At 37.0% G+C, this 15,119-nt stretch overlaps 1 protein-coding gene across 30 annotated transcripts in view; it reads right to left on the bottom strand.

Annotated features, from left to right (window-relative positions):
- The window catches only part of tutl (turtle), a 426,131-nt gene that overhangs the window by 210,027 nt on the left and 200,985 nt on the right, over positions 1–15,119 (bottom strand). For 28 of the 30 annotated variants that reach the window (XM_067767671.1, XM_067767669.1, XM_067767687.1 and 25 more), the window contains exon 4: positions 5,835–5,956. In XM_067767671.1, coding sequence (XP_067623772.1) covers positions 5,835–5,956 — 122 coding nt within the window. The remainder of the gene's footprint in view (positions 1–5,834; positions 5,957–15,119) is intronic. The other 2 variants (XM_067767693.1, XM_067767696.1) reach the window with 1 other exon arrangement.

Here is a 15,119-nt window from a genome sequence, read left to right as displayed (position 1 = left end):
GTCGGTCGGTCGCGCCTATTGGATATGGCGAAGCACTGCTAGAACAACAACAACAACAACAACAGAAAAAGTAAGGCAAGGTTAAGAGGACGTGCATGGGATCGCAGGATTCCAAGTTATAAACTTATTAATTATTTAAGCCGTGCTCCACCTAGCGGCCCTTTTGCCCCATTTCTCTACACGTTCTCGCTACCCTGAAATATTTGTGAAGTTTTAAGCTGGTGGCTCAACGGTGCGCATTTTTTTAAATTTATTGATTTGGAGAAAGCTGGCTTTTTGTGACAAAAATATTGAGCTCCCTTTTGCATACTTCTACTGTTACAAAATCCAAGCCAAGCGCTCACTCTCTAGGTTTGTTGGCTAGACCTCCAAGCGTAAGACAATTCTCAATGCTGGACATAACTGTGGAGAAGGGCTCCTTTTCTCCCCAAGATACGCACCCTTCCACAATCTCCTTCTTTGCTCGGATTATCCTGCCGTTCCGTCACAAAGCTTCTTGAACTTTCGATTTTATGGAGGATATCGGGTGATAGGTGGTGATTTTTTTCTTGTAGGGTTAGGAGGTATGGCAAGTAATAGTTTGAATGATTTTATGAACAAAATTGACGTAGAGCTAATAATTAGGAAGCTTATGAAAACCTTGGGGCTTTCTGTTTAAAAAATTTTTATTTTGTTTAACTTTTTCCCCAAATTGCTACAAATGTTGACTGTCGGTTATATGAAAGTTAATTCGAATTTTTTAAACTTGATCGCAATACTCTCTCGTTTGAGACAAAATTTCTAAAAAACGCATTTTTATCGTGTACATGAAATTATAGCACAATTGGAAATATATTTGAAATTAATCGCACGATGCCATCCGATCAGTACAATTTTCCTTGCATTGTCATTTCTAGCTCGATGAGAAGTTATTTAAAAATCGATGGCAAGATTCGAGTGCATTTTACCTAGAATTGCACTTTAATAGAATTTTAGGTTATGAAAATATCCAAACTTCAACAATCTAGCCCCACAGGAGGAAACTCAAAAATCGATTGCGAGATTCCACAACTATGTATTGTGGTGAATATTGGCATTTCTAACATCACTATCCTTTTATAAAATACTAGCAGAGTACCGGACGTCGTTCGGGTATAAATAAAAGCAGTAATATAGACTAATATATTAGACTAATCCCAAACCCCATTTGTATGGGAGATGCCACGCCCCTTTTTCGCTATCTTCAATTTTTCTAGAGGGGGTAGGGATTAGTCTTATATACTTCCTCACCTAATTTCAGTCGTCTATCTTTCAGATATATTGACAACGAAAAACTCCATTTGTATGGGAGGTGCCACGCCCCCTTTTTCATTATACCCAGTTTTTCTGGAGGGGGTAGGGATTGGTCTCATATAACCACTTACCTAATTTCAGTAGTCTAGCCTTAATACTTTCAGATATATTGACTACGAAAAATTCCAGTTGTATGGGAGGTGCCACGCCCCCTTGTCGAAAACTTTTTTTATATATCCTACCATAGATTGACGCACTCTGGATATGTCATGGCAAAATTTCGTTCGATTCCATTCTGCGGTTTAGGCTGCAAGTGCAAACATACATACAGACATACTTTCACAAATATATAGTAGAAACACAACAACAGTAAGTAATTTACACACATACAAAGAAGGCGACGAAGAATATTTCACAAACATAATCAGCAGCTTGAAGCAAAGAGATTATTTAACATAAACGTATGTATGTAGTCATCAGCTAAGAGCAGAAGTGGTTACTCACACATACACGCGCATATAGCTAGAAGAAAACATAAACTAAAATAATTAAGTATGAAATACAACTGTTCCAGAAGGTATGTTCATGAAAATTCTTGACCTTAAGAGAAATGGCTGAACGAAGCTAGCTGAGAATATAAAAGTAGCGCGATGCAAGCGATAATCAATCAGTTTTGATTTAAACACGCTATTAGTGAAGCTCGCGGTAATTGTGAAGTACTACTCCCAAAGTAGTCTAAATAAAGAACGTGTTGCTATACTAAATGTTTAAGTTATTTATTCGACAGTTCGGAGATTCGAACCTTAACAGAAGCTCCAAAATTGTCTGGAATTTGCCAAAAATTCGTTACGGTATGTTGTGAAATTTGATAATTTTTGACTCACCCTTATGTTTGCTTTTATGTAACCATGTTTACTCTGTGTTATATTCGTATATAAGTTTGTACTATTTTAATGTTTAATAGCTAAAAGCATTTAAGTTTATTCAGCTTACTTATGCATTAAACTGGCATTTTAGCTTATGCTATTATCAAACTAATATTAACTCTTAATTTTAAAAGTTTACGTTTGTATGTATGTATAAGGTAAGGAAGTCAACAAAAGATTAACAAACCAAAATAAGAATACTTTCAATTTAACAACAATTTGGGAGAAAGCAATAACGAAATTTTCAATTTCAATTTTTTTTCCCTACTTAACAGCTCTATATTTAATAATAGCTTTTTAGAAAATACAAATTTAACGTTCCTTCTATTGTTTAGCAGCCAATAACATTTAGTTAACAATTTAAGAAATCTTTTTTTTATATAAACTTCAAACACCGAATGCAAACACTAGCAAAACAAAACACATCTGAACTTAAAGTTGGAAAAATTAAAAAAAAAAAATAAAAACTATAGTTAGAATTTTTTCAAAATAATTAATTTACAGTTTACTCTGTATTTATTTGTAGACATATAAATATTTGTATGTAAAATTTTTTTGTTGTTTTTGTACGCGTTTGAAACTGTAATGTTAAGGCCAATATGACTTGCTTACGCATATCCACTGAGCAGGGTTCAGAAAAACTCTTCATTGATAAACTCGATTATTACTTTTTTCGACAAATTCAAAAAAATTTATAATAACTTAATTACTATTGCATCAAATGTGAGAAAACAAAACTTGGATACTCTTTACTTCATACTCATTTGCCGTCATTCAGTGAGTTTTACAGCTCCGGCTCACGCTCAATCCTCACGGGAATGCTCTGGATCATTTAGAGACTTGAGAAGCAGATGTCGTGAAATTTTCACACACGTGAAATGTGATAGGCAGATGTCGCCGCTGTTTTTCATTTAACTCATACGGCGAAAGGCTAAGCACCGACATCTATTTTTGAAAAAGTAGGTATATTAAAGGCCGCGTTACCAACCTAAAAAGAAGTAATTAACAAATTATCTGGCTCACAAATTGAACCAGATTTCTATCTGGATTTATCTGGCTCAAATCGTTGTTGTTGCATTTAAATAAAATAAATGTAAGGCGCGATAACCTCCGAAGAGATCTAAGGCCGAGCTTCTCTTCCAATTTGCGTCGTGATCCTCTTGATTTTCCCCTACAAATTTGCCGGACGGGACCTACATGTTTTATGCCGTCCCCGAACGGCATCTGCAAGGCAGATGAGTTTTCACTGAAAGCTTTTCATGGCAGAAATATAATCGTAGCGCTTGCCAGACACTGCCGAGGGGCGTCCCCGCTTATATAAATAATCTTCTAATTGAAAAACCTTATTTCTAAAATTTTGATGTTGCTTTGCCCGGGAGTTGAACGCAGGGCATACGGTGTGATAGGCGGAGCACGTTACCATCACACCACGGTGGCCGCTTATTAGCTCCCTCAGATTTCACCACTCAGTTAATTGTGTCAATTGATAAATTGATTTTATTTTTAAGTAATAACTCATCAAGACATTTTCCAAATTACGCAGTAAATATTTTTTTCGTACACAAACCCCTTTGCAATTTTTTCTCAGATTTGCCTATATTTGGCATCTGCGTCATATAGTCTCCCCTCCCTTCCGTGGACTATTTTCGGAACTTTTTAAGATCTTTTCTGCTTCGATTACTTAAATTAAATTCGAAATTGTTTTCGTAATGAATCTGGCCATAATTTTTTGATACTTATTTATTATTATTGTTTCTGTGCCGATCATTTTCGCAAATATCTCCCGATCATTGAGAATATTTTGGAATTTTTTTGAGATACTTTAGAAAACATTTTGGGCAAGTTTTCGAGTTCAATTGCGAACTGTCGCAAAACGTTTACAGATCTTTTTCGGGATCGCTTTTGCAATATTTTCGGAATAATTCATGTACCATTTCGGGATCATTTTGGTGCCATTACGGGACTAACTCTCGACTTTTTCAAAATACTTATAAGTACTTATGAGTAAATGTACCTATTTTGTGTTGTTGTCGTTATAATTTCGGAACTAGTAGTATCGATATTTTTTATCATAGCGATAAAGACACTCACCGAAAGTTTTGCGGAGTGTTATCGATGTTGATGGTTCCTTGCAAAATATAGATCTTGTATGTTTCCAGGCATTTCAGAATATGATAATATGACTGCATTAAACCTTCTTGACCATAACGATTTCGATTGCCTCCATCGATTTAAGCCAACCGAAAATATCGGTCGTCTCTAAAGAAAGCATTATAACAAAAAGAAAGAAGCCTAATCTTCACACGATTTTCATATCTCGGACAATTCTCCGTTGAACAGCAAAATGCGCACCAAATTTCATTAATATATCTTAAACCCTTCTCGAGATATCGCTACCCAAATTCGGTGCACAGCTTTTATAAAAGTTATGTGAGGCCTAAGTATGTGCTAACACGGCCATTTTTTAAATGGCTTAATAGTTATTCTAAGTCTTCTTTACGATATTGTACCTCTTAAGCACTGTTTGTATATAATCCCAAGGGTTTTTTTTAACAAAAAATGGGCATGATAATCTACCGATTACCATTTTCGTTGGAGAAAGCAGTCTTTGGTAATAGAAGATCTATACAAAGTTCGTCACTTTACCTTAAACCATTCTGAAGATATTACTACCGAAAGCTGACAAAAAGCTCTTTCACTAGGCACGCCCATAATAAGTTGCAAAGACAAAAAAGGTAACGATTTATGATGAAGCGCAGATCATATATGTACGAGTAAAAGTCCGGGTGTTTTGCTTTTATTATGCAGTTTTCTGCCTACTCACTTTAAAACTCTTCAAATGCTCGTTCATGCCTGAGGAATATAAGTGAGAAGAAAAGATTGTGAACAAACTAAATAAAAATTGGTTGACAATACTCCTGAGCTTTTAAATATTATTTTGATGGTTTTCTGAACCCTGCATCTGAGTAAAAGAAATGAGAATTTTTGTGGGTAATGCAACTTAATTTGCATTAATACATCAGTGTGATGGAAAAGTGTCAAGAAAATATTGCTCGAATACTATTTTTCGTTATATAAACAGAAAGATTTAACTAGTAATGCAAAATTATTTATTACGAATAATTATGATTAAATAGAGGTTTAATCGCAATTCTCACTACTAGTGCTGCTAGATATTAACAGATTTTTAATACAGCACTTCGATTTATAATCTTCAAGTCTTTCCTGTACTTAGAGCCACACTCTTCTCATTAATTTCCTTTCTAAAATTTTTTAAAAGATATATTACTATTTTGCGCATTATTGATAAAGTGCTTTCGCAAAACCATGTTTTTTTCCCGTGTATATGTTTGTACTGCATTTTAAAACACTGCTTGTTGCTCTTCTTATAATTTTGTAATATTCAGTTGTTTCTGTCAATACTTGCATGTACTTTTTTGTTGTTTTTTATTTTACTTAACGTTCAAAAGTGTTTGACGTATTTTTCTCAAAATGATACTTGAACGTTGTTGTTGTTTGTGTTTTATATATATTTTTTTTTTAATATTTTTTATCGAAAAAAGTAAACAAACAAAACGTTTGGGACGCTTTTAATAAAGAGAGTTTAGAGAAGAAATATTTTTTGTGATATCGTACCGTTTCGCTCACCTTCTTGTCCCACTGTAGGACATAGGGCACCGGATGATCATTTGGAAATTCGACGTGACAATTGAAGATGACACCTTCGCCGAGTATCGCTGTGATGTGTACCGCATCTTCTGCAAGTAAAAAAAAAAAAAATTGAGGAAATTGTTGGAAATTAGCCAGTGTGATTGGTTATTTAATTTTTTTTTTTGCAAGTCTTAATTTAAATTTTTGAAAGCATATATATTAAGCTGGGCCGATTTATTAACCTATATCGCGCCATCGATTTTTCGATAGGTTTTGAGCTCAGGAAAAAAAGTTCCACTAAGCATACCCGAAAAAATAATTTTCCATTGTGAATGATAACTAAGTGTGATATCTTCTGCATAGACGTCAAAATTCCAAAATGATTGGATCACCTGATTTGTAATTGACTATCGCTATCTCATTCTGCATCTCTTTCTATCACCCGCTGAAGATATGCGCCGCCGTATTGAACACCCTGTCAAAACGCTAAAAAGTAGCCATATTGAACATCCTGTCAGGCAGTTGAGAGATAAGATATCACACTTAGTTATCATTCACAATGTAATTTTCGAGCCTGCAAAATTTGAGTTTTTTTGACTTTTTTTCTTTGATTTTTAAGGTTTTTTTCATGACCTACTTAAAAAATTTTCATTTGATTTTAAAATTTTCACGTATACCCTGTCCGACACAAAATTGTGCGCTAAAAACTTTGGCGATAACAGTTTTTTGAAAAAAAATTTTTTTTTTGGGTTTTGAGGAGTGTTTTGGTGAAAAAATATATTTTTTCGCCATTTTTTTTAAGGGTTTCTTCAGAAACGTGCAAAAGTGTTGCCGATGAAAACGAATTTGTCTCATAGTTCCTGCCCACTTAAAATTATATGATAAAGCCGTTGGCATTAACAGTTTTGTTTTGGTCAAAATCGATTTTTTTTCGTTTTCAAGGCTCCAAATCATTTATTATGTATATGTTTCCGTTAGACCCACCAATAAGTATACCAAAATGATCATGTATCAGGTTGATTTAGCCATATCCGTCTGTCCGTCCGTCCGTCTGTCCGTTTGTTTGAACGCAAACTAGTCCCTCAATACTGATCTCTAAAAATTCCCATTGATTTTTGGCAGTTTTTTTTCCTAAGGGTCTTTAATGCATTTTCCAAGGGCGCATAGTTTTTATATGGAAGAATATATAAAACATCCTTCGGAACAAAAATTGTCAAAAATAAATACAGATTTTGAGAATGATTTGATATGAACACTATGAGCTTCATTGGTTATTTTGTAATTTGGAATGAGACTCGGATCGTGCAGGTTTTCCCCCACTTAGGTTAGGCTGACAATTGGGTTTGACCCATAAAACTATAAAGTTATAATATATGTTAATAAATCCTTTGAATCTTAGGCACAGGTTCACCTTTACAGCTAGCAGTTTTAAGAGTTTCTGCGAAAAACACCACCAATAAAAATGTGGTACTTTGTTCAACGGTTCATATATATGGAGGATGATTTCATAATTTCTATAGGTTCTACTTCGGCTACTTTTTCTTCTAAAAAAATAAGTGACCTTTTAACTCAGAGCTAAAATTAAGTTTTGTCAAAATTGTACGAGTTCAACTCATCACGACTCAGACTTTATACGAACTGATGCAGGTTGCATTGCGAGAGGCTTCCTTGTGGGCCTCCCGGGGAAAACTAAGCGTTAACAAAAAAGCAAAAAAAAAACCGATAGAGATGGGCATGTCTTATACACAAAAAAAAATACAAAAATCACAGCTAAACTTATCAGAATAAAATGGTGAGCACATAAACCTAACAGAGAAAGCCAAGTGCCCAATTCATAGGCGTAGTTCTGAAAAAAAAGTAGAACTGGAAGGACAACGTCATGCAGCACCAAAGCGTACTTGCTCAATATAAGCGTAAAAGAGCTATTGGGAAAAATTTGATACTTATCATTAATATATACAGATGGATTTATAACTGGTCCACCGTGGTGTATGGGTGTCCGTACTGTTTTATGGAATAGTCGCATGGCACTCAGCTTTGAGCAAGGCGTCAAATCTGTTGAGTAAATTCCACAAACGAAGCATGATCAGCATAAGTGGTACTATAAAAACAACCGATCATGAGACCTGATTTCTAAGCAGCGAAACGTTAGCCTTGTGATTAAGAGGGTTGTTCAATTATAACACAAAAACACACCAAAACCATAACGTACTCCAGGATACTAAAGAAATACATTTTTCATCCTCCCAGCGCAATTTTCGGTGCGACCACAACAGTTGCGGAAAGCTACTCTATTGTATATATTCCCATAAGTAATGATTGGGTGAAGTCGGATAAGTGCGTTGCTGTTGACGGTAGTATTTCCATATACACCGACGGTTTTAAGCTAAATGACAAAGCTGGAGATGTTGTTTATTCAAGGGAACTATACCTCCAACTCTGCTTAAAACAACCCGAGCACTGAAGTGCCTTCCAGATTGAAATATCAGCCATATAAAAGAGGCAGTTGAGATAGGGATACACAATATCTGCAACGAAATCCCTATTTCCAGCGAAAGCAGGCTGCTATCAAAATCCTTTGGCTCTTACTCGTTTTTTGCGAACTTCCACTAAATTGATCTCCTTAAGAGATGGTTGAAAAGAGCCGTCTAAACCTCGAGATATCAAGGCACAGGAACATCGAGAGAAGCTGCATTTCAGATAAGCTCGCTTGACAAGGTACGAAGAGGCAGATTCTTACAAACTAACAACGCTAAAAAAGCACGTCCACCGTCAAACCGACGAGCAAAAATGGCTACTTACACTGCGTTAAAGGTAGACATGCAGAAAGGTTAGGAGGGCCTTCTCGTCTTTGCTGCAAGAGTTGTGAGGAAGATACAGCGGAAGAAATGTTTTTCACCTTCTATGCAAATTCACGGTGCTAAGTAGTCCAAGGCGGCGCTTCCTGAGAGCTTCTTTCTGGATAATCGTACATCAAGCACTTGTTAGCCTTTATCTGGTCATCGAAATGGTTCGAAGAGGAAAGGTAATGGTGTCTTTTCGTGTTCTCGCAATTTGTCAAATCTATTGGTCTGTGAGTGGTTTTGGGTAGCCAACTCAACCTAACAAACATGCACTCTCATGAAAAGCAAAACTTGAGTTTTGAAGATAACTTTCTATCTTGCATCTTTTTCTAAAGTTTTTTTTTGCGATTGTTGATGATGGTATTGTGAGCTACGAGTTGGATTATTTATATTTATCAAGAATAGAATATACTAGTATTTAAAACTTCAAATTTCATGCCAAAATTTGTCTAGCAAGATAAGCCAGTCAAGAGTGAGTCCAGCAATACACACCAAGAGGCGTATTCACAAATTTAAAATAAAAGAAAATTGGATAATAATTAAAAAAGCATGTAGGACAATCTGGGTGTGGAAAGGATAAGAATACATAATAGAAGAGAGATTCATAAAAACAACATCGAGCATACACACTGTCCTGTTAGAACAGAAGGAAATTACATAATTGGACTCTAAAACTCAAGAGCACTAACGAAGACATGCTGTATTTCTACCCGGAAGTATCAAGTGCACAACAATAAATGCAACAACAACCACAACGAAAAACCAACCACGATATACGACAACTTCAATTCAACGACATTCACGATATCGCTGACAATGACGACAGCATCGATGATTCTTATGGTGGCTTGACATTGCTGCTGCTGCTGCTGCAGAGCTCAACTGCAGGTGCCATATCATACAAGTTGCAAGTCTGTTTGACAATGTGATTATGTGACTATATAAAATACAATTATAATAGCCGCAACTGTGTTGTTATAGCATGCTCGACTCAAATGTCAACTCGCATGCGAAAACCCTTTCCATTGTTATAACAAACCTTCTGTCACAATTCAGCTCCCAACGCGCCATCACTACAGAAGAAGATGATTAACTTTGTTAGTAGTGTTCTTAGTGTACGTGTGGTCATAGCTATTGACTGTTGTCATTGACGTTCTGTCCGTTGCCGTTGTCAGTGTTGAAGATAAAGCTGATATTGCCGCCATCGATGAAATGCGATTTGATGTCATTTCCAGCCCAAGCAATGCAATGTGATATTAAACGTTGCTGCAAAAGCTCATAATAAAATATGTTTGTATGTATGCATGTACATTTGTATGAATGTGTCAGAATACATTTCAGCGACGACATGTCGATATAAGCTAATGCAACATGACAACCTATTGGCACTTGTGCGGCTTTTTAGGTCACAAGAACCAACTGGCGCTTAGGCAAAGTTTGAGAAATAATATAAGTCGTATAAAAAAATATGATACAACCTGGAAACATAAACTTTTTATGCGTTTTGTATTCATTGCGTTGAATTTCGTGGTAGTTAAATGGGTAGGAATGGTGAATATCTTTACTTCTTTGGAGAAGGAAATACAATTAGTTCTTATGATTTCTTCTACATCATTCCCAATTCTACATAACGTATTATTCTCGAAATTAAGCAGAGACCTGTTCGGACTGCTTCTTTTACTATTTTTCTCTTCACTCGTAACTGAGAATTTAGTCGATTCTGGTGGGATTCTTCAGCAGATTTTTGAGTAGCAGAACTGTTGCGACGAACAGGTTTGGATCAGCATATAGATAGATGAAAGGGCGCACGCAAAATGGGAGTGTTCTTTCTCCCTTGCTTTAGTCCTGATAAAAAACAAGCTAGTAGTCTCTGATAGAGTTAAATACGTTGTTATTAGCCTTGACCGCAAGCTTTCATGTAAACTGAATGTGAAGGACATGGCTGAGAAATCTTCGGATGCCTTTTAGTGCCTTGGCGTCCCAGCCTATAGTAGACAACTAGACCCTTATTCCATAATGATTGTAATAAGCAAGTCCCTTCGTGCAAAGTTAATACTGGGACTCAATGCAATGCTGCAGCGGTACTCGGCAGTTGATATCGTGGGAAAAACGTCCGCAGTGTGGGCGGAAATATGGCTCCTTGGCGCCTGATATAAATTTGTAATTTCCGAGCATTTCAGAATTTTTAATGAATTCGACTCCCTCATCCCTCACCGCATGAGAGTCTACAATACGCCAGCTTCTGCTCCTGTTATCGCATTCACTGACTGTGTTCCCTCTAGGGAGTAACAAAGTGAGGTTTTAATATAGTATGATTTAATCATTCAAATCATTTCCATTCACGGTACAAAGGGGATGTGTACTGCGTAGCATAGAGTAGGGCTTAAAAACCTTAAATAATGAATATGATTAGGAAGTCGGTGTTTTTGTAACAACAAGTATAACCTGATGTCTTAAAATGCAGCTAGATGACACTCAGATTGGCATAAACAAAAACACGTGACAATAGTAGAGGTTAGGTTAGGTTGAACCGACTGGTCCGTGAGGATCTCACATAGACTGAATATCTCCATAGTATTTCCAGAAATTTGTTCAATGACCGGAATGAAAAGCCCTATTAAAAACTAGGCCTCAGGTTAAAAAATAACTTCGTCTTCTTGGGAAATACTAGAGGCTTTCTAGGACCTATTCCATTTGATACTTCTAGATTTGGCAGCTGTGTCACTCTTTTTTCATAGCTGAGGCTTAGCCTCGCAAACGCTGAGCACGAGGACAAGACATGCTGGACAGTTTCGAGGGATGTGTTATTTTTAGCTAGCTCATCCGGTTTTTCATTCACATCATCCCCATATGCCCTGGGACCCAATATATATATATACTTCTACCTATTCCGTTTTTCCAGGGTTTTCCTTCTCTCTAAAACGGGGAATAACTCTCGCTAATAAATGCTACAATGGACTGAATAGGCAATGGAAAATTAAATTCCTCTGTTGGCGAACAAGAATCACGCCACTATACCTGTCCTAATGTATGGCTAAGAATCTTGGAGATAGTTACGAGAAGATGAGATGGCTCTTAGAGTGTTCGAAAGAAAAGTTCTCCCGTCGATTTATCGTCGTGAAGTATAGTGGCGAGCTGCATGAGCTTTACGCATATATCCCAACAGTGTAGCGAAGGAAAGCCCAAAGGCTTCGCTAGCTAGGACACGTTATGCTAATAGACGAAAACGATACGCCCAAGAAAGTATTTCATTCGACACCGCAATTTAGAAGCAGAGAAAGGAGAAGACCTCTAATGAGTAGGGAGGGTCAGTTGGAGGAAGACTAGTCCTCCCTTGGTGTCCCGATTGGCGTCAGTTATGCCAAACCAAAGATAGCCGGCGTGACTTCTTATGAAACGAACAAAATCGCTTATGGTATTAAGCGGCAGTTAATGATGATGTTGATGATGCTTCTTACACTTTAAAATATTTTAAGAAGCTGTGCTATGCGTGATTATTGCTTAATTTTCTGCAAGAATATCAATATAAAAGTTGACACGACTGCAGTTTAAGCTAGTTTCTTCCAGACTTCTTTGATTACGGCCACTACTTCCACCTTAAAAAAGCTACTATGTATAACCTTGCAGCTTGAAGGACGTGTTTACTAACGGGTCAGCGCAGTATACTGCAGAGCTTACTCCTTCCACTAATTTGGAACCACCGGTGTATACGTGTCTTGCCTCGTCCGCTATTTGGGCGCCTTTGTGCTAACCATCCACCTCAGCGCTATGAGCCCCATCGAAGCGCAGACAATAGTTGAAACTTATTATAAATATTCCAGTACCTTCTCATTAACCTGAAATATTTGAAAGCTTTTATCAAAATTGGATGACAATAAAGTACAAAAACTATCGGGAGGGGGTACAAGAAATGAGATGAGATTGAAGTTTGAGATCAGGTTTAGATCTGCTAAGAAAAAAGGCCTTCGTAAGGGGCATAGGGATTGGGATATAAAAAAAAAATATTACGAATAGATTTCCTGAATTATATATTATTTTTTAAAGACCTGTTTCGAATGCATATAAAAGTAATCTAAAATTCTATTCTCTCAACAACAGAATTCACGTATACATTCCTATATTCATAATACACATACCTTACTTTCATTCCAACAAGTCCTTAACAAACACTCACTACATGGATATTTGGAATAAGCCTGATTCGTATCTCTCTAGGACACTGGCGGTTTACATGTATAGTCCCACTTTACAATGTGCTGCGCTTGTTTTTTCTGTTTACACCTTTACTTTCTAACATTCGCAAATTGCTTCGTCTCTCTTCGCGCTTGGTTTTTTTATGTCAAGTTTTCGATTTGCAGTTTATTGGTCTTGAGTTTTAGATTCAGTTTATCCTACACTGTGTCAATAGTTTTAGCTATTGTTGTAGTTGTTAAGTGTATTGACACAATTTTCGCACAATACTTTATGAGTCCAATATATCTATGTATCTACCTATGTATGTATGTGTATACCTTTCATTCGGTTAATTCGTTCGATGGATAATCCGTTTCGTGTGTGAGTTTCATTGACACTTTTATTTAATTAGTGTTTATCAGTCATAGAATGTGTCACTTAAGTGGCCAATAGGAAAATTATAGTGACATGAATGGTTTGCATGTAAAACAGAATTATAATGGACTTCATAATTTGCTGGGGTATTTTTTTATTCAAATTACTATACGCCTTATCTAAATGGATTAAGCCATTGCAAAATTTCGCAATGCACTTGAGACATCGTTTCCTTTAGTATAAACATCTGAAAATCACTTTCTATTGAGTACCAGTTACGCATCTGTTATCTGCACTATGCTTGGGACAAGGTAATGTTGAAGCCGAAGAAAAGCAGGGAGGATATTCACGAAAACTTGGGCTTCAACACCGTAGTTAGAAACAGCCGTATTGTAAAACACAGCAAACACTCACTACAGGAGGAAAAACTGTGAAGGCCAGATCAGTCCGCTTGAAGAAATTCCCCCATACACCATACACCACAGAAGAGCTGCGGTATGAAAAAATCAGCTTAAAAACAATTAAGCCACAGGGATAGACAGAATACGGGTAGAAGCACTTAAAAACTTGCAAAAATGGGTTCATTATGTTGGATATGTTTAACTTTATCTTTAGCTTTAATTTAACTTTAACTTTAACTTTAACTTTAACTTTAGCATTAACTTTAACTTTAACTTTAACTTTAATTTTAACTTTAACTTTAACTTTAACTTTAGCTTTAACTTTAACTTTAACTTTAGCTTTAACTTTAACTTTAACATTAACTTTAACTTTAACTTTAACTTTAATTTTAACTTTAACTTTAACTTTAACTTTAACTTTAGCTTCAACATCAACTTTAACTTTAACTTTAGCTTTAACTTTAACTGTAATTTTAACTTTAACTTTCGCGAGGTATCGGTCCCCTACCGGGCGCCTCCTCAGGTGGTAAATAGAGTGACGCTTCCCAAAAGACGGGAGGTACTGAGTAAATTAAGTACTCAGGGCTAACCAACATGAGCAATCCAGAGGAAAAATGGGAATGTGTTGCTCTAAGGGCCAGTAAGATCCTGTTGACCAGAACTGGAAATATGATTTTGAAATGATTGCTACGGGCTGGCGATGACGATAGGCTACTACCATAATAAGCAAAGGTGACACCTTGCCGAAGCGGCTGGTATGTTAATATCGTCACCGTCTCTGTCTCGTTACTACCTTGGCAGGGCTTCAAGTACATTCGAAGCACGTCGCCATTAAGTTAGTGGTGCAGGATCAGTTGAGACGACTCCTGACTAACGCTGCATTCTGGCTCTGCACACAAAATCCCATAAGGACCTGTGGCAACCCACGCGTGGCCTCCTTGCTTTTGCAAAGATAACCACAGGAATTGAAGGCGGCGACTGTACATCGTGCGGATATAGCGGCTTGAAGCGGAGACCCAATAAAGTAAATGAACAGAAAAATAAAAACAACAAACGTAGATAAAAGTGAGAAAGCGAGAAAGAAAGGGGCGATGAAGCGGTGTTCAAGAAGATTACTAAAGGGCTGAGATCGTCGGTTTTAACAACGCCCGCTAAAGCGACCTTTTTGATAATGCCCACACAAGCCATCGAATCGGCGGAAGGAATACCGGCGGCGAAAAGACAGCCGCGCAACAACAAGGAAAAAAGCGCTGGTCTGCTGCTCCAGTGTCGTCGCACAGGCCGCTGTTGGGAAGGAAAAACGTGCGAATCCGCTAAGAGGCTCACTCTCATATACAAACCTCGAAGGGGAGAGCCAAGATGAGCTGCTGGAGGACGCGGTATCAGTGCTGCGCGAGATGCAGGAAACCGCTCTCAAGCAGAAGACCGTGTCAAAGGACATAAAAACCGGTATGGCGCTTCTCGAGGAAGCGTTAAGC

The sequence above is a fragment of the Eurosta solidaginis genome, chromosome 2 (genome assembly GCF_040869045.1).
Source record: "Eurosta solidaginis isolate ZX-2024a chromosome 2, ASM4086904v1, whole genome shotgun sequence".
In the NCBI taxonomy this organism is placed as follows: domain Eukaryota; kingdom Metazoa; phylum Arthropoda; class Insecta; order Diptera; family Tephritidae; genus Eurosta; species Eurosta solidaginis.
This window is presented reverse-complemented; position numbering and strand designations above follow the sequence as displayed.